Source organism: Ranitomeya imitator, chromosome 1 (genome assembly GCF_032444005.1).
Source record: "Ranitomeya imitator isolate aRanImi1 chromosome 1, aRanImi1.pri, whole genome shotgun sequence".
Classification (NCBI taxonomy): domain Eukaryota; kingdom Metazoa; phylum Chordata; class Amphibia; order Anura; family Dendrobatidae; genus Ranitomeya; species Ranitomeya imitator.
The window spans coordinates 446,770,117-446,794,307 of NC_091282.1; the positions used below are offsets into that span (position 1 = coordinate 446,770,117).

General features: G+C 44.1%; 1 protein-coding gene across 1 annotated transcript in view; it reads left to right on the forward strand.

Annotated features, from left to right (window-relative positions):
- RCL1 (RNA terminal phosphate cyclase like 1) overlaps positions 1 to 24,191 on the forward strand; it is a 60,867-nt gene that overhangs the window by 22,940 nt on the left and 13,736 nt on the right. The window contains exons 3-7 of the mRNA XM_069764243.1: positions 9,290 to 9,465; positions 9,609 to 9,683; positions 14,884 to 15,008; positions 15,677 to 15,802; positions 15,904 to 16,060. Of these exons, the coding sequence (XP_069620344.1) occupies positions 9,290 to 9,465; positions 9,609 to 9,683; positions 14,884 to 15,008; positions 15,677 to 15,802; positions 15,904 to 16,060 (659 nt within the window). The remainder of the gene's footprint in view (positions 1 to 9,289; positions 9,466 to 9,608; positions 9,684 to 14,883; positions 15,009 to 15,676; positions 15,803 to 15,903; positions 16,061 to 24,191) is intronic.

Here is a 24,191-nt window from a genome sequence, read left to right on the forward strand (position 1 = left end):
ATCTGCTGTATCCACACCCCCTTTGGTGGCATTGTAAAACGTAATTATCTCCGGTTTTTTTTCTGCCCCAGTCCCAGGATCGATGGCAGCATCATCATGAAGTGTTGATAGAAGAAGTACGATTTTTTTGGCATGTGGTACATAGGAAACTAAAGCCTTTCCATTATGGAATGCAAACATACTGCTGTACTGTTGTCTCTCTTTCACACTTACAAACTGTGGCGGCAATTCCCTTTTGTTTTTTCTTACAGTTCCCACATATGACAGCTTCTGAATTTTCAGATAATCAATCAGATCACAACTTGTAAACCAATTGTCAGCTGTAATATTGCGACCCGATCCAAATAAGGGTTCAGCCAGTCTTTTTACAACATCAATGGGTTTGTTGCTCACACAGTAAGGACCTTCTGGTTGTTTTCCTGCATAAACTTCCAGGTTGTAAGTGTAGGTCTTACTGGCATCAACAAGGGCATAAATTTTTATTCCATATTTGTTTGGCTTTGATGGAATATATTGACGAAAGACACATCTACCACGAAAACCAGGGAGCATTTCGTCAATAGTGAGATTCTCTCCAGGGTAATAACTTTGTTTACAGTTTACAACAAATCTTTGAAATATATCACGAATTGGAGCAAGTCGGTCATGTGTTTTGCGTTCGGTTCGGGTAGTTCTGTCGTCAAACCGAAGGCAACGAATTAGAATCTTGAATCTGTTTATGGACATAACAAGGCTAAATTTTTCAACTCCATCCCCATCTTTACCCCAAAGTTCCTCCAAACTTTGTCTATTTGCCCTATAAGCTCCTGCAAGGTACAGTAATCCAAAAAAAGCACGCAGTTCTATTTCATCTGTGGGCTTGATGGTTCTGTTGCAGATGTACTTGTCCTTTATAATGTCTATATATTGGTTGGTATATGTGACAATAGAGTCCAGAATGTCATCTGTAAATATACTGTTCCAGCATTCAACTGCAGTTTTTGCATTACGTGCAGTTCCTATTACAGCAGGAAGGTGAGTAATAATGTTTAAAGGTTCCCTACGTTTTTTCTGGAATGGCTTCTTGTTCCATTTAGTATTTTTATCTTTTCCAATATAATATGATCCAACTTCTTCATCCTCACCACTGTCACCATCTTGCTCTGTTTCAGAATCCAGGACACATTCTTCCACCTCATCATGAGAATCAATCTCACTTTCCTCTCCTAAATCCTCATTCAGTGTGAGGTCTCTATCATCTAACAGCATGTTTGTTACTTCCTCAACATCAAGTTGTTTGGATAAATTGTACATTTTCCTCTCCATTTCAGCAGATAATCTGAAGCAAGAGAAGGAATATGTTAGGGAACTACTGTATATGCCTGAGCAGCACACTTTCTTTTATAAAATCTCCCTTATTTCTATGAAATATCCTCACATTTTGTGCTATACATTCATAAAACAAGCTAAATAAACTATTGTGATGAATAAAAACATAAAATACCAACCTTACTGAATGTGACGTATTCACATACAATGAGCCTGAGAGATCTGTGCAGCTATATCATCTCCCCTGAAGCTCTGAAATCCAACTGTGATATCAGGTTTCACAGACCTTCAAGAGACAGGAGACTACCTGAAGGGAGGGGGTTTCCTCACAATCTGGTGAGGAAGGAGAAATGAAAGTAAAAGAGAAGCGCCTGTCAGATCAGTTGTATGTGACGGAGGGTTAAGCGTAACAATCCAGCGTGTCTCTTTCTGCAGCAATTTTTGTTTAAGATTACCGCCACGGATCCCCATATAGACATGATCTATGCCCCGGGCTATCAGGCCTTTTGGGTTGCCTTGGTGGACATCCAAAAAATGTTTTGGGATAGTTTAAGAGATGTGGTTCTGGGCACTCTGCTGCATTTTTAATGTCTCTGACATGTTCTTGTATTCGAATCTTAAATTGCCTTGTTGTCATGCCTATATATATAAGGCCGCAGGGGCAACTAATATGGTAAATAACTGCCTCTGTATTACACGTGATATGATGCACAATTTTATATGTCTTGTCTCCCTTTGAGTTTGAAAATTCCTTTGTTCTTATAATGTTGCGGCGTACTGAGCAGTTACCGCAGGGGAAGCTTCCCCAGGGTGGCCCTTTACTGTTTCTTGAAAAAGGATTAATCTTGGGAGGTATGTAGTGGCTCCTACATAGTGTGTTGCCCAAAGTCTGAGATTTCCGCCAAGTAATGGAGGGATAAGGTATTAATTGTTTTTGCAGGTCTTTATCCGTTAATAAAATAGGCCAGTGTTTTTTGAACATTTGAATATTCTCGGCCCAGTTTGAGTAGAATTTCGTGATGAATCTCGGCCGTGTGTCTGCTGATGTAATCATCTTACAGGGAGGTTTTGACAAAAGGCTAGATCTATTCTCTCGTAAGGCGCGAGAGTAGCCCCTTGCTATGTTCTTAGTTGGATACCCTCTATTTTTGAATCTGCGTTCTAAATCCTTAGCTTGTCTATGGAAAATTACATAATTTGAGCAGATACGGCGAGCCCGCAAGCATTGTCCTATGGAAATTGAACTTTTAAGTTTAGGTGGGTGCGAAGATGAAAAGCGTAGTAGTGCATTAGTTGCAGTGGTTTTTCTAAAAATATCTGTACAGATCATGCCATTATCGGATTTTAGAATTTGTAAGTCAAGAAAATCAATTACAGTTTGACTGTATTTCCAAATAAGTTTGATATTGAGTGGGTTTTTGTTGAGGAGGCCAAGGAATCATTCGAGTCGCGACGTGGAGCCCTGCCAGATGAAAAATACATCGTCGATGTACCGCAGCCACGAGATAACGGAGCTATGACCAACTGTGTCAAGGACCGTATCCCTCTCCCACAGCTCCAGGAACAGATGCACAGCTACTCAGTCTTTGGATAGTGTCCGCTTCTGTGTACTGCGCATCCGTCTCTTATTCAGATCCATAGGAGGCGGACGTCCAGTTCCCTGCGGTGGCCACTATCAGAAGACAGGGTAGCTGTACAATTAACCATTTCCGGTTGCTGACACCGAGAATGGCTGATTGGCAGGGTTGCCAGGTGTAGGACCCCAACTGATCAGACATTGACGACTTATTATAAGTATAAGGTGATCAGTGATAAAGTAGTGGACAACCTCTTTAACCTTTCCAACAGCTCAACTTCACACAATTTATCCTACTATGTACATTGCATTCCAAGCCAATAACATACCACCACTGTCCTCTAGCCAAAAAAAAGTATTTTTTTCTTAAAATAAATACTAAAATTTATTTTTTGAGTGACCCCTTCAGGAATTTCTCTTGGTGTTGTATATCATACCTGTTGTAAATTGAAAACTTAAAGATCAAAACTGTGAAAAAAGAAAATGGACCTCCTTGGCAATAGCCATCTATCGTGGCGTAGAAGTTTAAAAAACAGGTTTACAAAAACCTTTGATTGCAGTTTTCTACCTCTAAGGCCTCTTTCAAACTTCCGTTTTTTGCAATCCGTCGGTTTGGGCAAAAAATGGATCCTGCAAATGTGCTCGCAGGATGCGTTTTTTGCCCATAGACTTGTATTGGCGACGGATTGACACACGTCGCGTCTGTCGTGCGACGGATCCGTCGTGTTTTGGCAGACCGTCGTCACAAAAAAAGTTCAATGAAACTTTTTTAGTGCGTCGTGTTCGCCATTTTCGACCGCCCCCTCCTCCCCGATCTGCAGAATGGGCAGCGGATGCGCCTAAAAACTGCATCCGCTGCCCACGTTATGCTAAGAATTCAGAATGTACGTCGGTACGTCGGCCCGACGTATTGCGACGGGCCCGTACCGACGGAAATGTGAAATAGGCCTTATTAGCTTTGGACAATAGTGTTTTGTATTTTTTTTTTTTCCTGAAAAACGTGCAGCTTTTTTAGAGTCTGGCAGCACAAATCGCTGTCACCCAAGCCCAGTTCTCCTTGGTGCACCCCACGTGGATAAGTAGTTCAGTGACCTTCCAACCTATATCTTTTCCATCCATCTCCTTCCTCCTCTTCCTTGATTGAGCGCTCTGAAGGGCAGAGATAAATGGGCACATTTGCACTGATCTGATGGGCCATGCCAATGGTGCACCACATGCTTTTGCTTGGTTTGAACAGTCATATTTTGTGCCAACAACCCCCCTTTAAGGTAAAGCAGTCCCCACATACCAATGCAATGGAATTGTGAAATTGTTGTGGAGATCCAAAGAAGTGTGATTTGTCATACTGTGTTCCAGATCCGTATCATGTGGAGAGCACTGTAGCCCTGTGATGGGAGGCCGCTGTGCGCTAATCCATTATTGACATTGCAAGTCAAGTGACTCCTGCCTCGCTGCCAGCAGCATCAGATGGCTGTGTGTTAAGGCTCGCTTATAACCTCCAGAGATTCACCCAGAAAGCAAATATTCAATATTGTCTCATGTAATGTGGTGATCAGGGAAGATCGGAGATGGATGGGAAGCGGTAATCATTCTCTGGAGGTGGCTTTGCTTTGGCAGCTCTGCTGAGCAAAGTACAAGCTGAGAGTCTACCCATTGATGTTTATTTTCTTTGTATATTTTTATTAAGCAAAACATGTCCTTCTGAACAACAGTCACAGCACAGTCTAAAGGCTAAAGCTGGGCTGACATGTCCGGGAAGCATGGACCAGACTCAAACCGCGAGACTGCTCCAGATGTGAGCAAACTATCCCCTATACGTCTGTGAGACCGCTGGCTCCATCTGGCTGGTCTTGGGGTCATAATCGTGGTAAGGGCCTGTGCACATGTTGCAGATTGAAGGGTTTCCTGATGCCAGCAAAGTGAATGAGAATCCTGAAGTCTCGTGCACACGTTGCTTATTTGTGACTTGGAGAGAGAAATCTGCAGTATGTCAATTCTTTCGGGTTATTTGCTGCTGGTTTCACCCATACTAATGAGAGGGGGGGAAAAATCTGGACCAAAAAAGCGACACAAACTTTTGCACCAAATACTTAACGTGTACACCTACCTTGAGGCTATGTTCACACGTTGCTTTTTTTGCTGCGTTCTTTAGGCAAATTTTAAGGCTGTGTGCACACGTTGCAGTTTTTTCGCGGTTTTTCCCAATAAAAACGCTATAAAACCGCAAAAGAACTGCATACAATAAGCATCCCATCATTTAGATTCATTCCGGGGGAAAAACGCATCGCGGTAAAAACCGCAGCATGTTCATTAATTTTGCGTTTTTTGGCGGATTTCCCACTACGAAATGCATTGGGAAGTGTCCGTAAAAAGCCGCGGCAACAACGTGTCAAAACCGCATGCGGTTTTCTTGCGGATTTTTTGCAGAAAATGTCCGGTTTTCTCAGGAATTTTTTGCGAGAAATCCTGAACGTGTGCACTTAGCCTTAAAGTAAAGTACTAGCAGGAGCTATGAAAACTCAGAAATCTCATGCACACAGCTTTTGGCTTTATTTTCCTAACTGATTTGGAAAACTGCTGTCTTATTTAAACTGAAAAAATGCTGAAAGAAGTGACATTCAGGTTGTTTTTTTGGGGGGCGGGGGAGCACTAGCGCTTTATCAGCATGCACAAGAGATAATAAAAGCTCACCAAAACCTACTTCTTGTAAGCAGCTCCTTTACTGCCAAGAGAGCAGGTTTTGCCTGTGGAACAAAATGAAACGTGTGAACATAGTCTTATTGTTACACAGTTCACAGTTGACCCAAAACTGTGTGCAGTCCTTCCTCTTCTTTTGTGCTAGCACCCCTTTTTGTTCTCTACCTCCACCCTCTTTGGCCTCCCACAGTCTTGGCTTCCTCACTGCACAAAGTAGTCTGAGCATATAATGCATAAATATACTGATACTAGATGGTAGCCCGATTCTAGCGCATCGGGTATTCCAGAATATGTGTGTAGTTTATTTCTGAAGATTTTAGAATAATACATTGAATACACAGGATTTGGCCGGCCGCGACCAATTAGCGAAGCGTGGTTCAACGCCTGCGAATGCGGGCGGACTGCGCCTGTCGCTGATTGTTCGTGGCTGGCCACGTAGTGTATATAGCAGAGCCCACGGAGTATATAGCAGAGCCCATGGAGTATAGAGCAGAGCCCACGGAGTGTATTGCCCAGCCCGCATAGTATATAACAATGTGGGCATCATATCCCTGTTTAAAAAAAAAAATAAAAAAAAAAGAATTAAAATAAAAAATTTATATACTCACCTTCTGTTGGCCCCCGGATCCAGGAAGCGTTTACCGACGCTCCTCGCGCGCTCCGGTCTCAAGAGTGCATTGCGGTCTCGCGAGATGATGACGTAGTGGTCTCGCGAGACCGATATGTCGTCATCTCGAGAGATCGCAATGCATGGAGCGGTCACCGGCGCGTCGCAAGGAGCGGGAAAGGCCTGTTGTGGATCCGAGGGGCCGACGGACAGTGAGTATATAATGATTTTTTATTTTTTTAAATTATTTTTAACATTAGATCTTTTTACTATTGATGCCGCATAGGCAGCATCAATAGTAAAAACGTGGTTACACGGGGTTAATAGCAGCATAAATGGAGTGCGTAACACCGCGGCATAACGTGGTCCATTAGCGCTGCCATTAACCCTGTGTGAGGGCTGACTGGAGGGGAATATGGAGCGGGCACTGACTGCGGGGAGGAAGGAGCGGCCTTGTTGCTGCCGGACTGGGCCCGTCGCTGATTGGTTGTGGCAATGGTCGTGGGCATTTTGCCACCACCAATCAGCGACTTGGATTTCCATGACAGACAGAGGCCGCGACCAATGAATATCCGTGACAGAAAGACGGAAGTGACCCTTAGACAATTATATAGTAGATATTGGAGCTCAATATAACATTTCTATAGGATTTAATGAGTTACTAGGTTACAGGGCCCCTTGGAAACAAATGCCAGGTTCAAAAGTAACCCCCTTTTAATACCACTGATGAGTGAAGTGGAAAACCTGAATTATCTACTTACCATAAGACCTGCCATGTGGTGAGAAATATTAACCAGCAAAGAATGGTCCGATCTTCATGTATTGAAAACTGAAATAATTGGCAATTGTAAGGATCCGATAAGGCTAGGTTCATATTGCGTTAATGCGACCGCGCTAACGGACAGTTGCACGGCGAAATTAACGCCGTGCAACGCGTCCGTTAGCGCGCCCATTAACAGCAATGGGGACGCGCATCACTAGCGCGTGCCATTTTCGGCACGCGCTAGCGATGTGCCGGTGTTTTGTGGCGCGCCGCGGACGCTGCCTGCAGCGTCCGCGGCGCGCCTGAAGTCCGTTCCCCGCTCTCACAGATCGGAGATCTGCGAGAGCGGGGACGTTTAACGCGACCCCATAAAACAACATTGCGTTAGCGCATTCTGCTAGCGCTAGGCGCTAAACGGATTGCACTAACGCAATATGAACCTAGCCTAAGGCCCCTTTCACACATCAGTTTTTTTTTACCATCGGTCACAATCAGTTGGCTTGATGGATCCGTCGCAGATTGTTAAAAACTGATGCAACGGATCCGTTTTTTGGATGGATCAGACTGGCGGATCTGGCTAATTGGATCAGAGCATGCTCAGTTTAAAAAAACAAAAACAAAATGGAATCCGTCGCCGGATTCTGTCATTTGATGGAACCGGCACCATAGGCTTCCATTCTAGCAAACGACGGACGTCGACATACTGTATTATTCAGTATACTGCATTGTATAATTAGTATTGTACAACTTGTCCCACAAAAACCAAGCCATCATACTGCTATATCAGCTGGAAAATCAAAATGTTATGGCTCTTGGAAGAAGGGAAGTAAAAGTGAAAAATTGCCCAATCCTTGAGGGGTTAATGTATGTGGAGAGCAAATGCTGATGTTTTCGGATCCCAAGGATGATCTTGGCTCCTATTTCCAGAAAGATAATCCTATCAGAATCCCTGTGCTCACTGATGGCTCTGTGAGAGGATGTGCAGCCCCAGTCCGCAGCTATAATGAGGGAGAAGCCAGGGGATTTAACAAGTGAAAAAAAGTTTGACTTTCTGTCAATTTCCCAATAGGATTCTGATAAAAGGCATGTTTTGAATGTATAAGATGGACATCATTGGGGTACGTGTACACACTACGTATTTGGTGCAGAAATTTCTGTGTAAAATAGGTGTGCTACGGACATCTTTTTACCTGCATTTTTACCACTCATTAGTATGGTTGAAATCTGCAGCAGAATACTGAAATAATCGATATTCTGCAGATTTATATCTGCCAGAAAATTGGGGACCCGAATAACATATTGTTGGTCAGTGTGTGTAACTATCCATCTGTTTCCTGACATGACATTTTAGGCCTCGTTCAGCCGTCCATGTTGTGATGTGATGTGTTTCTTACCACAGACTGTATGTCCATGCGAAACTCAGACAAGGCCAGTACAAGTCTGTGGGTCCGTGAAAAACCCGTACAGCACAGGGATGGCGTCTGTGTGATGTACGTGTTTATTGTGGCAAAGTGTAGGAGAAGATTTGTCATTGGTTTCTGTGATGACACTTGGATAGTAAAACCAGTGATAACACACGGCGCCATTTTTCGTGTTTAAACACAGACATGTGAGTGAAGCCTTACACAGAGTATGGAAACCTAATGGTAGAATTCACTTAGAAATAATATTCAGTCCTCCTGCGTTTGTTCTTCTTCCACTTTGATCTGTCTGTTCCACAAGTCGAATTCATGTGAACAGAAATGTGTGGAAAATTGCAGCTGTGTGTGTCACTTATGGAAAATCTGGAAGATAGCATGTGGTCATAACAGTTTTTTGCTCGGTGTATGGAATTTATTTTTGGTTCTGTTTTACAGTGTTTTTTTTTTTTTTACAACACAGGTTGTTGTGCAATACTGTTTGCGGTGGCTTCTCTACGCTGTACAGCATGTGAGGCCTTGTTTTTCCATTACAACAATCATTTCTATGAAGCCTTCTAATACCATTTCTGAGCAGTGCGTAATGAATGGCTCTAAGGCTGGGTTCAGGCACCTTGCGGAGCACTATGTTGGGTTTCTGTCCGAATTCTGACAGTCTCACTCATCACATAACTAGTTGCGCTGGCCGATGGTCTAGGACCCCTGTTATGTAGTTGTGACGCCACCTTTGCAGGCTGTGAGCCAAGATTAGTGGGGAGAGTGTAGGCTGGCACAGGTTGAATTCTTGGATATCCCTTTTAAGGCTGCACCTAATTTGAATGATGCTGGTGCATATTTGGCTTTGTACATACCGTAATGTTCTTTGGCTGCCATCTTGCCAAGCTTACTTTATAAGACTCGCCACGCTCTGTCTCTTCCAGGTACCTCCTTGTATTATCAGCCGGGCCTTCTTTTTGGTGGAACTTTGGATCATGACTGCAATATACAACGCTCCATTGGCTATTACTTGGAGAGTTTGATCTGTCTGGCTCCATTTATGAAGCATCCATTGAAAATAACCCTTCGTGGTGTCACCAATGATCAAATTGACCCCTCAGTAAGTTGCCACAGCGCTCAGAGGAATCCCCGTTTTTCTTCTGCATCTCAGGCTATCGGAGCTTTTTGGTTCATTCGTTGAGTTGCATATTAATTGCACTGTAGTTTTAACCAGCATTCTTCATTTTTCTTCCGCTTTACTAGGTGGATACTCTAAAGGCCACAGCCATTCCATTACTAAAAAGATTTGGTATAGATGGTGAGCATTTCGAGCTAAAGGTAATATTTCATATTTAATAAAAGTGTAATAGAGTGCATTTCTAGAAGTCGGCTTGTGCTGGTTGTTTTTCATATCGGTCTGTACTAATGGGCCCCTACCGTTCTCACCTTGCCAGCCACATTCATCTCTGAGATGTTGTGAGCCACAACCAGATAACTGAAACCCCCATTGCTGGTCTAGTGACAGCCGAAACTTGCCCACAGACTGCACACCACACTACAGAAGGAATGCTTGTGTGCGCCCCAATGGGGACAGAGAATGGTAACCAATTATAGCCTTGTACAAAATGGTAGCACTATATAATCCAGCAGAATACTCTAGGCCAGTGGTCCCCAACCTTTCTGACCTTGAAAGCCACATGAAGCTTAGAGAGAGGGTCGCGAGCCACATGCAGCTCCCACCCTCTTCATAGTGGCAACCAAATCCCTCAATACAGTTTTAATGATAACCAAAGCTTTTCCACAGAAATCACTCCAGAGCAGTACACTGAGATCCAGGGGTTCCCACAATACCCCCATTCAGTATTCTCCCAACACACTGTCACATCCAGCTTTGAGCACCTCCTCTAACAGGTAGTACAAACCTCCAGCGTACCATACCTAAAACATCTCGAAATCCCTAAGACCAGTAAATGTACATCCAAATCTGCAATTCTGTGCAGGGCTACTCACAAAAATTCACCATTTTGAGATGTGGTCTTGATACCTGTTTGCTAGACCTAGACCTAACGCATCAAGCTGGCAGACAGTCGCTAGCCACAATTTATGGGGCCGCGAGCCACATGTGGCTCCCGAGCTACAGGTTGGGGAGCCCTGCTCTAGGCCCTACCTTCTAATTACCTTCCAGGTTCTCTGCAATGGCCCCTTTTTTTGCCGCCTTCATGCAAGCCCACTCCATATGGTGGCCATTGGAGGAACTAACTTATTTGCTTAGTATCTAACTTCTAGTGGCAGCAGTGACTCTATACCTGAAGTTTTACAATGAGCAGCAACATTTTAGTTCCTTTTCTATATAGTTTTTGAAATTTGAATAGTAAGTCTTGGGTTTGTATCAATCACGTAAATCATAAATTGCTAAGTCATAGTAAGCGCACCATAATAAGTCATTGTTGTGATAATCCCTGCAATATCGAGGGAGGGATTAAGGTGCTTGGGATGTCTCTGTATATATATATATATATATATATACACACACAGCATTAACCAGGAACATGCAAAATGTGGATATACTGCCGACCCTTGCCGTACTACATGTTCTCCATTGTTTTTAATAGGATTGGGGAATTAGGTTTTCCTTAAGCTGGAGTCACACATAACGATATCGTTTACGATATTGTTGCAACGTCACGCTTTTGGTGACGTAGCAACGATCCCGCTAACGATCTCTTTATGTGTGACAGCGACCAACGATCAGGCCACTGCTGGGAGGTCGTTGGGGAATGATCAGGACCATTTTTTGGTCGCTGGATCTTCCGCTGTCATCGCTGGATCGACGTGTGTGACACCGATCCAGCGATGTGTTCACTTGTAACCAGGGTAAATATCGGGTTAATAAGTGCAGGGCCGCGCTTAGTAACCCGATATTTACCCTGGTTACCATTGTAAAAGTTAAAAAAAAAACCAGTACATACTTACATTCTGATGTCTGTCACGTCCCCCGGTGTCCACAGGGTTAAAACTGCTTTCGGCAGGAGCGCTGCTAATGCACGCGCTCCGGCCGAGAGCTTCCCTGCACTGACTGTGTCAGCGCCGGCCATAAAGCAGAGCACAGCTGTGACGTCACCGCTGTTACTGCTGGCGCTGACAGTCAGTGCAGGGAAGTTCTCGGCAGCAGCGCGTGCATTAGCAGCGCTCTTGCCGAAAGCAGTTTTAACCCTGTGGACGCCGGTGGGGGACGTGACGGACATCAGAATGTGAGTATGTAGTGTTTTTTTTTTTTTTACTTTTACAATGGTAACCAGGGTAAATATCAGGTTACTAAGCGCGGCCCTGCACTTAGTAACCCGATGTTTACACTGGTTACCCGGGTGCTGCAGGGGGACTTCGGCATCGTTGAAGACAGTTTCAACGATGCCGAAGTCGTTCCCCTGATCGTTGGTCGCTGGAGAGAGCTGTCTGTGTGACAGCTCCCCAGCGACCACACAACGACTTACCAACGATCACGGCCAGGTCGTATCGCTGGTCGTGATCGTTGGTAAGTCGTTTAGTGTGACTTAAAGTACCGTCACACTGAAACGACGCTGGAGCGATATGACAACGATGTCGATTGCTGCAGCGTCGCTGTGTGGTCGCTGGAAAGCTGTCACACAGACAGCTCTCCAGCGACCAACGATCCCGAAGTCCCCTGGTAGCCAGGGTAAACATCGGGTTACTAAGCGCAGGGCCGCGCTTAGTAACCCGATGTTTACCCTGGTTACCAGCGTAAACGTAAAAAAAACAAACATTACATACTTACATTCCGTGTCTGTCCTCCGGCGCTCTGCTTTCCTCTGCACTGTCAGCGCCGGTCAGCCGGAAAGCAGAGCGGTGACGTCACCGCTGTGCTTTCCGGCTGGCCGGCGCTGACACAGGATGCAGGAGGAGTGCAGAGAAGCACAGCGCCGGGGACAGACAGCTGTAGGTAAGTATGTAGTGTTTGGTTTTTTTACGTTTACGCTGGTAACCGGGGTAAACATTGGGTTACTAAGCGCGGCCCTGCGCTTAGTTACCCGATGTTTACCCTGGTTACCAGTGAAGACATCGCTGAATCGGCGTCACACACGCCGATTCAGCGATGTCAGCGGGAGATCCAGCGACGAAATAAAGTTTCAGACGATCTGCTACGACGTACGATTCTCAGAGGGGTCCCTGATCGCAGTAGCGTGTCAGACACAGCGAGATCGTAACGATATCGCTGGAACGTCACGGATCGTGCCGTCCTAGCGATCAAAGTGCCACTGTGTGACGGTACCCTAAGCCTTTAGCTGTAGGATTGATCTTTGTATAGACATCAGGGGACCCTTCAGATTTGTATCTGGGTAGAAGGGCCGACACTCGCTATAGAGTATAAGCTAGGGACCCTAGGGAAAGCCATCGTTGAGCGGGGGTGCCACAACGCTCCCCCTAGGGTGCCAACCCCCGCAGTGAGGCATCAGTATAGATAAGATAATAGGTTTCAGCTAAACCCTCCCCCCCCCACCCCCCCTCTCAAACAGTGTTTTTCCTTTTCTATATCCTAAATTCTGCATGAAATCCTAATTGAAAGTCAAATTTAGCCGGACATCTGTTTTCCCCTTTGTAAAAGAGGAACTGTCACCACTCGACATGTTTACTGACACAAATACCAATGTTACCTATAAGAAAACTCTTTTCTCATAACTGCCATTCTGGAGGAATTGTAACTATATTGACCGCTGGTGGGTATTACTATCCCCCTTGTTACAGACATATGTAAACATATGGACACCAAAAGGGCTCATGCAGACAACGGTATTTGTGGTCCGAGTGCAATCCGACAAAACGTCAGATAGCACTCGGACCAGTAGTCTATGAGGCCGTGCCCATGTCCATTTTTTTTCCCTCTGACAGTATCCAAGGAAAAAGTCACAGCATGCACGATTGCCATTCGATAGTTGGTTTGCACTCAGCCTTGCAAGTTATTTGAAAAAAAAAAAAATCAGACTGCATTTGGATGACGTCTGAGTGCAGTCCAATTTTCACAGACTGACATAATGGAGGAGATTTTTTTTTTTCATCCCATCTTTTCATTCAAGAAAATTAAATCACACTGATCAAACTTTGATCAGAGTGTAATTAGCATAATCAACACAAATTTATTTATTTTTTTTCCCAACTAGTGGTGTGAACCTACTCTGAGAATGCTGGGATACACCCAGTTATTTAAAAAGATATTATCAAGTTTGGAAGTTGTCACTTATCCCTTTGGATTGAAGATAACTTTCCGATCGCTAGGAGTCTGACCGCTGGGACCCCCATCGATTATGAGAAACAACCATGTGAATGGATCACTGGGTAGTCATGCACACGGCTGCTCCACCCATTCTTATGGGCATACTGAAGACCTGCCAAGCGCAGAGCTTGGAATTCTCCAGCGTTCCCGATGAGAATCAATAGAGCTGCAGGACGCATGATCGACCTCCGCTTTACTCATTGGAGCCGTGTTTCTCGTGATGGGTGGGGTTCAGTGGTCGGACCCCAGCAACTAGGAGCTTATTCCCTATCAAATGGATAAGGGATAACTTACAAACGTGACAATACCCCTTTCATGTATTCATCAATTTCTAAGAGGAGCAACCATTTGCTTTGTATTCTGAGAGCAGCATGTGATGTAGGGGCAGAGAGCAAGATTCCAGTGATGTCACGTACACTAGGCTGTGTTGCTCTTTCAGTAAAATCATTGTTTTAACAGCAGTAGCTTATCACTAGAGGACTCCTTGTCTCATGCCTCCTAGTCAACTTCTCTGTATAACCTCGCCCCCACCACTGAATAGCATGTTTGTCAGTGCACAGTATATGCAAAAAGCTGCTAATCAATGTGTGCAGGGTTATACTGGGCTCTGCATTCAGAGAAAACTGTGATTGTATCAAAATGGCAGCAAGTGACACATCACTGGAATCAGGGTGTCGGCTCTTAGGCTATGTGCACACGATGCGGATTTTTCCGCACAGAAACGCTGCAGATCCGCACTGTGATTTACAGTACAATGTAAACCAATGGGGGAAAAAAAAGGTGTGCACATGGTGCGGAAAAATCCGCGCGGAAACGCTGCAGATTTCAAAGAAATGCATGTCAGTTCTTTTGTGCAGATCTGCAGCGTTTCTGCACCCTTCCATTATAGAAATCCGCAGGGGTAAAAACAGCAGAAAATCTGCATCAATTCCGCATAAAAACCGCACAAAATGCGCGGCAAATCTGGACCTGCGATTTCTGCCAGGAGATGCGGATTTTGTGCAGAAAATTCTGCATCCCATTCCGCAACATGTGCACATAGCCTTACACCTTTCTACCCTCAGACAACATAGCAAAAATCTGATGTCAGATTCCTTGTAAAGTTCTAAGAACAGAATTTTCTAGAAGTGTTATATATGCGAAAAATTATTTACGGGAACAATAACTGGAGAGCTGATAAGTCCTCTTTAAACATATTTTTTTGTTTAGTATTAGCTTTGTCTTTTACCATTTAATCTTTTGCTTTTCCAGATTTTAAAGAGGGGGATGCCACCTGGAGGAGGTGGAGAAGTCCTTTTCTCCTGTCCTGTTAGAAAAGTCCTCAGACCAGTTCACCTGACGGATCCTGGCAAAATAAAGCGTGTGCGGGGAGTGGCGTATCCTTTAAATCGAGGGCTGTACAAAAAGTCCTTTCTTACAATGCTAAAGCGTCCAGATGATGAACGTTTCTCACTTGTTAATTGGGACAATTTGCATCAAAAACTGTAAACTAAGAGACCTAAAAGCTTTAAATGCTTTAAAGATGCAATTAATAACTTAAAGGGGTATTCCCATATCCAAGATCCTATCCAATATGTAATAGGTGTAATAATAGCAAATAACTTCAGTTAGAAATGTAGTATAGTTCTTCTGATTCACTATGTCTCTTTCCTAATGTGCAGGCTTGCAGCAGCTTAGGTATCCATGGTTATGACCATTGACATGGTGACAGTGAGTTCCCAGTGTTCGTAACTATGGATACCTAAGCTGCTGCTATGCCTGCACATGAGGAAAGAGGCATAGCGAATGAGAAGAACTATACTTCTTTTCTATTTGGAGGTATTTGCTAATATTATTAACTGGGATAGGATCTTGGAGATGGAAATACCCCATTAATGGTAACATCTTGGCAGGAGATGGAAATCTTGCTTTGATACTTGGAATGATTTCTTAAAAGCTTTGCTATGTCATTTGCTTCCACAGTTGTTTCTGTTTTGGGGTCCACCCTGCCATTTTCTTTTTTTTATTATGATATAAGATTTTATCTTTAACCCTTGGTGAACAGATATTCTGTCCGAGTGTCTCCGCAAATTGGCAATAGAATTGTCGAGTCGGCAAGAAGCATATTGAATAAGTTTCTCCCAGATATTTATATATACACAGACCACCTTAAAGGGGCAAATTCTGGAAAGTAAGTGTATGTGTGTGATCACCACATGCTTTGGTGATAGTAGATAATAGTTTTATTGTGTATATTTTCCAAATAAATCCATGGGTTTTCTTTATTTCTAGGTCTCCTGGTTTTGGCCTGTCTTTAGTGGCTGAAACAACTGAAGGTTATTTCATGAGTGCGGAGCTTGCATCAAGCCCACAGGGGCAGGGAGCTACTGTATTACCAGAAGATTTGGGCAAGAACTGTGCAAAGCTGCTTTTGGAAGAGATCTACAGGGTATGTTGATGTAGAGTAAGGTGGTATTGCTCTCCATTTTACCATGCGAAAGATACATTGACCACTGACAGGAAAGGTCCACCAGAACAAGAGCTGCTCTTATAGTGCTCTCCATTCTACCATGGGAATAATACATTGACCACTGATGGGAAAGGTCCACCAGAACAAGAGCTGTTCTTATAGTGCTCTCCAAAGTATACACCAACCTATACTTCAGCGTTTAAAGATTTGAATAGGATTTACAGGGAACAGATAGTATCGTGGTGGGAATTACAAAGTTTAGAAAATTACATACAAAACGGTATTGTCCCAAGGGGACTACGCATCCCCCTACTTCCAGCTATACGGTGCAGGACCCCCCAACTTATGAGCCTCTGGGAAAAAGAGGCTACTTGCAGTTCTCTGAGGTTTATGCAAATATTGGCAAGTGAGGAAAAAATAAATCTTGAAAAACTGAACAATAAACTTAAAGAGCAGATTGAGATCACCAAAAAATTTAAGTCTGAGAGTGATTTTACAATAAAAGAAAGCCAACTGCAAAACTCTATTGAGAAGTTTCAATATAACCTCAAAGAGAGAAAACATAAGCAATACCTCAGAGACCTGCAAGATTTTAAAGAGGGGAAAATATACCAGTTAACAGCAGAGAGAACGGAGAGGGACAGGGAGATTGACCTGTCCTCTACTGAAACGGATATTTCGGACACTGAGGGTGGAAACAACTACTCTAGAGGCCGCCAAAGGGGGAGGGGAGGCGGTCACCGGAGAGGAAGTAGATATCAAACCTCTAATTTAAGAACCGGTTTTTTAGACCGGCCTTACCAGCTCCGGAGCCAGAACCCCTTCAACAGGGAGGAGAGTCACAGGTTTTAAATTTATCCAGTAGACAGTTAACTGCAGCAGAGATGGCAGTACTATCTAAAGGACTCTCATTCGTCCCAAGTACGGATTTTAGGATCTTTGATATAGTTAAGGATCTCAACCTTTTTGTCCGAAAGTTAAGATGGCACAAATTCTTTAAATTAAAGGATAAAAAAATGTGTGGTGACCTGAATATCCCACAAGATCTGCTTTCTGATGTCCGCCTGTTGGCAGATCTAGACACCGTAGCTGGTAATAGCAATGGGCAGGGTCCATTTACTCGATTGAAAAATCCAAGTAAAAAAATGGCACCAATAGGAGGTGATTTATCCGCGATAGATGTTTTTCTTAATCTAAGCATCACTGATATCAAAAAACATGCGATGAACCAAACCAGACATAATTTAACTAGGGAACAGATTACAGCACTGCGCAATTTGGAAATGGAGACCTCTCTTGTTATAAAGCCCTCCGACAAGGGCGGAAATGTGGTCGTGATGGATGTGGACAAATATAGAAAATTGTGTCTGTCCCTCCTAAATGATCGTACCACATATACACGGGTGACGTCAAACCCTACTAGTGATTGTGTCAGGACCCTTGGGGCGATTCTCAAAAAGGCTAAGGATGATATGCTGATTAGTGAAGATGAACTATCCTTTCTTCTACCTCGTCATCCGGTAATGGCCACGTTTTATGCCTTACCAAAGGTTCATAAGGGGATTGACCCCCTGAAGGGCAGACCCATCGTGTCCGGTATAGGGAGTATTGGACAAAATATTGGCATCTATTTGGATGATATACTCAGACCATTTGTGGTGTCACTCCCGTCTTACATCAGGGACACGATGGATCTGCTCCGTAAATTGGAGGGTATTTCCCTGGAACCAGATACCCTGCTTGCCAGCATTGATGTGGAGGCCCTGTACTCCTCAATCCCACATGAACAAGGGATTGGGGGGGTACACCATTTTCTTAAAACCAGGGCTTGTCAGTTTGATGCACACAACAAGCTCATTCTAACCCTCCTTGAATATGTACTCACTAATAATTATTTTACTTTTGATGGCAAGACCTTCCACCAGCTCAGGGGCACCGCCATGGGGAATCCCTGTGCGCCCACCTACACAAACTTGTTCCTGAGCTGGTGGGAGGATTGCATTGCCTTCTCAGAGTTGCATACCAAGTACCTGGCCCATATTGATTTATGGGTCAGGTACATTGATGATATTTTTGTTATCTGGAGGGGAACTAGAGACGAGTTCAGTCAACTCATTGGGCTACTTAATCATAATGATGTGGGTCTTAGATTTACTTTTGACATACAGGATCACCAGATACCTTTCTTGGATGTATTGATATCTAAATCACAAGGAGGGGACCGGCTAGAGAGCACGATATACAGGAAACCCACTGCAACTAATTCGTTACTAAGATGGGACAGTAACCACCCATACTCCCTAAAGAAAGGCATTCCAAAAGGCCAATATTTGCGACTACGGCGTAATTGTTCTAGTAAGAAAGATTTTAAAATCATGGCCGACGATTTAAGACAGAGGTTTCGGACTAGAGGATACCCAGATCGGATCCTACGGGAAGCATTCCAACATGCCAATAAGCAAGATAGGGAGAACCTCTTAACACCCCGAAGGGAGGAGACTGAACCAACAAAGGTGACGAGAATTATTTGCACATATGACAATGGAGCATCATCAGTTAAAAATATCGTAAGAAAACACTGGGACATCCTCAAGATGGATGAGGACTTGAGGGACACCCTGGGGAACGAACCAATAATTACATACCGTAGAGCTAAGACACTAGGTGACAGATTGGTACATAGTCACTTCAGTGCACCTAAGGAAACAACTTTGCTCCCACAGAGACCAGCGGGATGCTTTAGGTGTAGTGGGTGTATAGCGTGTGACTCGATATGCACGGGCAAAGAGTTTTTTAACGAGAACACACAGGAGACCTTCAAACTTAAGCAATTTGTTAATTGTAGGAGTACAGGAGTTATATATAGGGCTCAATGTCAGTGTGGCATTACCTATGTTGGGAAAACAACAAGAGAGTTTAGGAGGAGGGTGGGGGAACATTTAGGTGACATTCGAAACCATAGAGATACCCCGGTTGCTAAACATGTCAACAGTATGCATGAGGGAAATGTCAGAGCCATACGATTTATGGGTATCGACAGGATTGACATGCCGGTGAGAGGCGGGGACTTTGACAGATTGTTGCTTCAGAGGGAGGCAAATTGGATATTTAATTTGGACACTTGTTACCCTAGAGGCCTGAACGATCAGATAAATTTTGGATGCTTTCTATAATTTTCCTATATGCAGCTCTCTTCCTAAGATAGTTCTTTCTCATCCTTCCCCTTCCTCCTCTCCCTTCTCCCCCCTTCTCCCCCTTCCCTTCTTCTCCTTTTGGTTGGTTTAATTCATGTCACTCCTCGCTTTGTAGACATGGGCCTCGAGTGTATGGTACCTACATCACATCTTGGGCTCATATATTTGATTGATCACCTTTGATATTCGTATATTTCATGCTCTGTTTCGGGCCTGTTGCTTTTAGGGAACAGCCAAAGAAAACAAATGTCATATTTGAAGTTTATTATATAGGTATGGGACTAATGTCCCTTCCTATTAGAAACCCTATGGCTATATAGATTGGGGCCCTATTTGGGGATTTTCTTTCCAATCAAACCTTTGAGGGGTTTCACTTTGAGGACCTAACTTTTATCCTACTTGGGGTGTTTCTTATCTTATACCCTTCTCTGTACGGCTGCCCCCTCCTCCCACCCTCCCCCCCCCCCCCCCCCCCCAACTACAATGAGACGGATCGCTGTACTACAGGTTCATGACCAATAGGTATATATAAGATGATACGTATTTACATTTTCCACGAATATGTGTGGATTGAATAGGCGTAGGGGTATTTAGATACATCTTTACCCAATATCTATGATGTTAGTAATATCAATCTTTATTATTATATATACGCTGGTGACCTCCAGCGAATGGGAGCGCTGGGTTCCAATAACTTGGTGAGCATAAGGGACGCCTTTAATATGGCGTTGCCGCTATTAACATGTGGGAACACTGGACGCCATTTGCATGGTAGGTAGAGGCGACGCTTTTTGGAAACAAGGCTTACATTGCCGCAGTTATCCCACCCAGCCTCCACTTTTGGGAATACCGGGCTTCACTAACATGGTGACCGGATATGACGCTCTCATAATGGCGCCGATACTTCCGGTCATAGGCGCGACAGTAGCCGAAACTGTTCCGCCATACGAGGAGAAAACCGGCTGATGGGAGCGCTGTGTTCCACCAATATGGTGGACGGATATGACGTTTTCAAAATGGCGCCGGCACTTCCGGCGACAAGCGCTGCGTTCCACCAATATGGTGGACGGATATGACGTTTTCAAAATGGCGCCGGCACTTCCGGTGACAAGCGCTATGGCGCCCGGAGCTATTCCACCACGCGATGAGAGAACCTGGTATACAACGCCGAACTTATAATTAAGGTACAATTTTATACAGCTGTTTTGGTTTTTGGGGGCTATATAGGGGGAGCATTTTGGCCAGTGTGAAGGGACTTTCTCCAAGTTGCGGACACAGCCGATACCTGGGGACTGTGTATTGGGACTCCTTGCCACTGCGGATCCCTTGAGGACACGGATTTTCATGGACCTATATGGATTCCATGTGACTGAACCTTTTTCTTGGACTATTTGAACAGACCCACTGGTTTTTGCATCGCATTGAATACAACTCCCCTGATGATTCTCCTTCATTGGAGTTGAAACGCGTTGGGAGATATAGAGACATTGCATTTATTTTGCATTTTCGTTGGTTGGTGGGTGTCCATAGTAGGACTTATTTGGGGCCTGTCCTTGTCAGGGCAGGAGCTCTTAGGGGGGTTTTACAGGGAAGATAGCAGTGACACATCTTTCCCCTACCCTCCAGTCCAATGCTTATTTTTGATACCACTCCCCTGACAGAAGCGTGAGGGAGTACCTCTATGTCCGTCTAATTGGTAAGACCGCTCCAATTTTTTATCTTGAGCACTGATTCACTTGAGCACATTGTTTAATGTCTATATATGTGTTGGTTAGGATCCGAGTTTTTTATTTATTTATATATATTAAAAGTTACGTTTTATTAAGTGGATATCCTCCACAGCTATTTCCATTTCTTTTTTTTTTATCAGATAGATTTTTATTATCCGCAAAGAATAAACAATCAGAATAATTCTCATGGCAATGTTTCATTAAACATTTACAGATAACTTTTTCCCCCCGACTCAGAGCCCCCCCACCCCGCCCAACCCCAGAGACCTCAGCCAGAGCCACCCCACTTCCCATCATCATACAAACATTTGAATAAACATCCGTTATATTTCCATTGAATACTAGGTTCCCTAAATTCTCATTTATCATCCTAATTCAAGTCCATCCACGGTTGCCACAGCTTGTGGAAGATGTCCAGCTTATTCCTTTTGGTGTAGATACTTTTCTCCAAAGTAAGTATATGCTCCGCTTGCTTAAGAAAGTCTTTTCTTGTTGGAGGTTCCTCTCTAATCCAAAATTTGGCGATCAATTTCCTAGCAATGAATAACAATCGTGCAATAGCTATTTTAAACATGTTGTCCGTAACAATTTCCTCCACATATCCCAATATGCAAGTCAGTGGAACCCTAGGGACAGAACATCCATACACCAGTTCAATACGATTTAAAACAACTATCCAGAAGGAGGACAGTCTAGGGCACTGCCACATCATATGCAATATCCCCGCCTGGGATTGTGAGCACCGAGGGCATTCCGAGTTCTGCCTAAGCCCAGCCTTGAACAACCTGTCAGGGGTTCTATAGGCCCTATGGATTACGAATAACTGTGATAGCCTGCCTGGTTCACTCATTGATATCTTGGGCACATATTCTAGGACCGACTCCCATCTATCATTGTCAATTATTCCCAATTCAGCTTCCCATTTCCCTTTGGCTCGGATGGGATATTTTTCCAGGAAAGAAAAAAGTAGAAACCCATATATTTCTGAAATCGCCCCCTTCGTGCAGCTATTCTTAAGGATATAGTCGAGCATGAGATCAATCTGTACCACTATGGCTCCCCTTTTATTCTGTGCCTGATAAGCATGAGAGATACGATTATACTGGAACAATTCAGACCGTGGCAACTGAAATTCTTCCTGCAACTCCTCAAATGTTTTAAGTCTGCCCTGACTTATCAGCTGCCCCAGCCGTTTAATACCTGCTGCAGACCAAAAGTGAAAACCCTCCCTCTGCCTAAATTCCGGTAGATAAATGTTGTCCCAAATAGGCGAGAATCTGGTGAACCCACTCACTTCCCTAATGAGTTTGACTTTTTCCCATACTCTGTGAATTAATTTGATAGTGCACCCCTGTGAACCCATTTGTTTGAATTGTCCTCCCTCCAAACTGTCACTCAAAACGTCTGCCTGTAGTAAGAACCTCAAGCTATTAGGTATTTGCACACTCCCTGCCTCCTCCCCCCATCCTTTGAGATGTTGACACTGTGCTGCTAAGAAGTATAGCCATGGATTAGGAAGTGCAAGACCCCCCTCTGTTTTGGCCCTCTGAAGTATCTCCTGTTTAAACCTAGGACTCTTTCCTCCCCATATTAATTCCCCAAACAAAGACCTAATCTTACGGAATCTGCATTGTGTAATCCAAATGGGAGAGTTATGTAGCACGTACAACAACTGTGGCATTACAATCATCTTTAAGAGGTTCACCCTACCAACCACCGATAAATGTAATTTGTTCCATGCCGCAATCTTGGTACGAATTTTCTGCATTAATGGACTTAAATTCAGTTCCTCAAAGGTAGTTAGAGGAAGAGCAATCTGAATACCCAAATATTTGAATTTTTGAACAATCTTTAATTTTGTGGTTATCGCCCTCTCTCCACTGCCAATACTGTCCCCCTCAATCAACAACATACAAGACTTATCCCAGTTTATTGTGAGACCCGAAAACCGACCAAACTCCTCAATCAAAGCAACCGCATTGCACAGGGACCTTTCAGAATCCTCCAGGAACAACAAAATATCGTCAGCATATAATGCAATTTTGTCTTCCCTCCTACCATAGATGAAACCTCTAACCTCCTGAGCACCTCTTATTTTAGCCGCTAACGGCTCTACGGCCAGAGCGAAGAGCAACGGGGACAGCGGACACCCCTGTCTGGTACCCCTAAACAGCGGGAAACTCTCTGACAAATTATTATTAACTCTAATTTTTGCCGTTGGGAACGAGTACAGCAACTTAACCCAGGAGATGAATTTTGGACCAAACCCCAGGCGATCCAGTACCGACCACAAGTAACTCCACTCCACACAATCAAAGGCCTTGTGGGCATCTAAAGACACCACAACTCTTTTTCCGGCATTGTCTGCAGGAATTTGCATATCTAAAAATAGCCTTCTCAAGTTAATTGCCGTGGATTTATTGGGCATAAAGCCAGACTGGTCTGGGTGAATCAATTTATCGATCACTTGGGACAGCCTGTTCGCCAGGGCCTTCGCCAAAATCTTTGTCAGCCGTTAGAAGTGAAATTGGTCTATACGACTCTGGCTGTTGAGGATCTTTATCAGCTTTAGGAATAACCACCACAATGGCCTCTCTCATTGATGGAGGCAGCACTCCCCTCTCCAACGACTCAGAGAACACTCGCTCCAATTTGGACATTAACTCTGCATTAAGAATTTTATAAACCTCTACTGGGATACCGTCCGTCCCCGGAGCCTTGCCCCCCGCCATATCCGCCAAAGCCGCCTTCAATTCTTCCTCCCCAAGCGGTCTATCCATCCACTCCCTTTCCTCTCTACCTAGTCTGGGTAAGTCAACCTCTTTCAGATATCTATTCATTTCCTCAGGACTTTTATCCACCCTAGAAGAATATAATTTACTATAAAATCTCCGAAAAACGTCTAAAATTTCCTCCCCTTGAGTAACCGTTTTACCTTCCTCTGTTCTTATGGAGTATACATGTGAAGAATCCCGCTGCGCAGAAACCACCACCGAGAGCAAATGTCCCACCTTCTCTCCCTCAGAATAAAATGTTTCCTTTTGAAAGGCTCTCAACCTATCTGCCCTACGCATATGGAGTTCATCGACCGCTACCTGAGCCGCCCTCATACGAAGTTGCGCTTCTCTTGAATTCTGAGAGGCCAGTGTCTCTTCCGCCACCCTCAGTTCCTCCATCACTGCATTG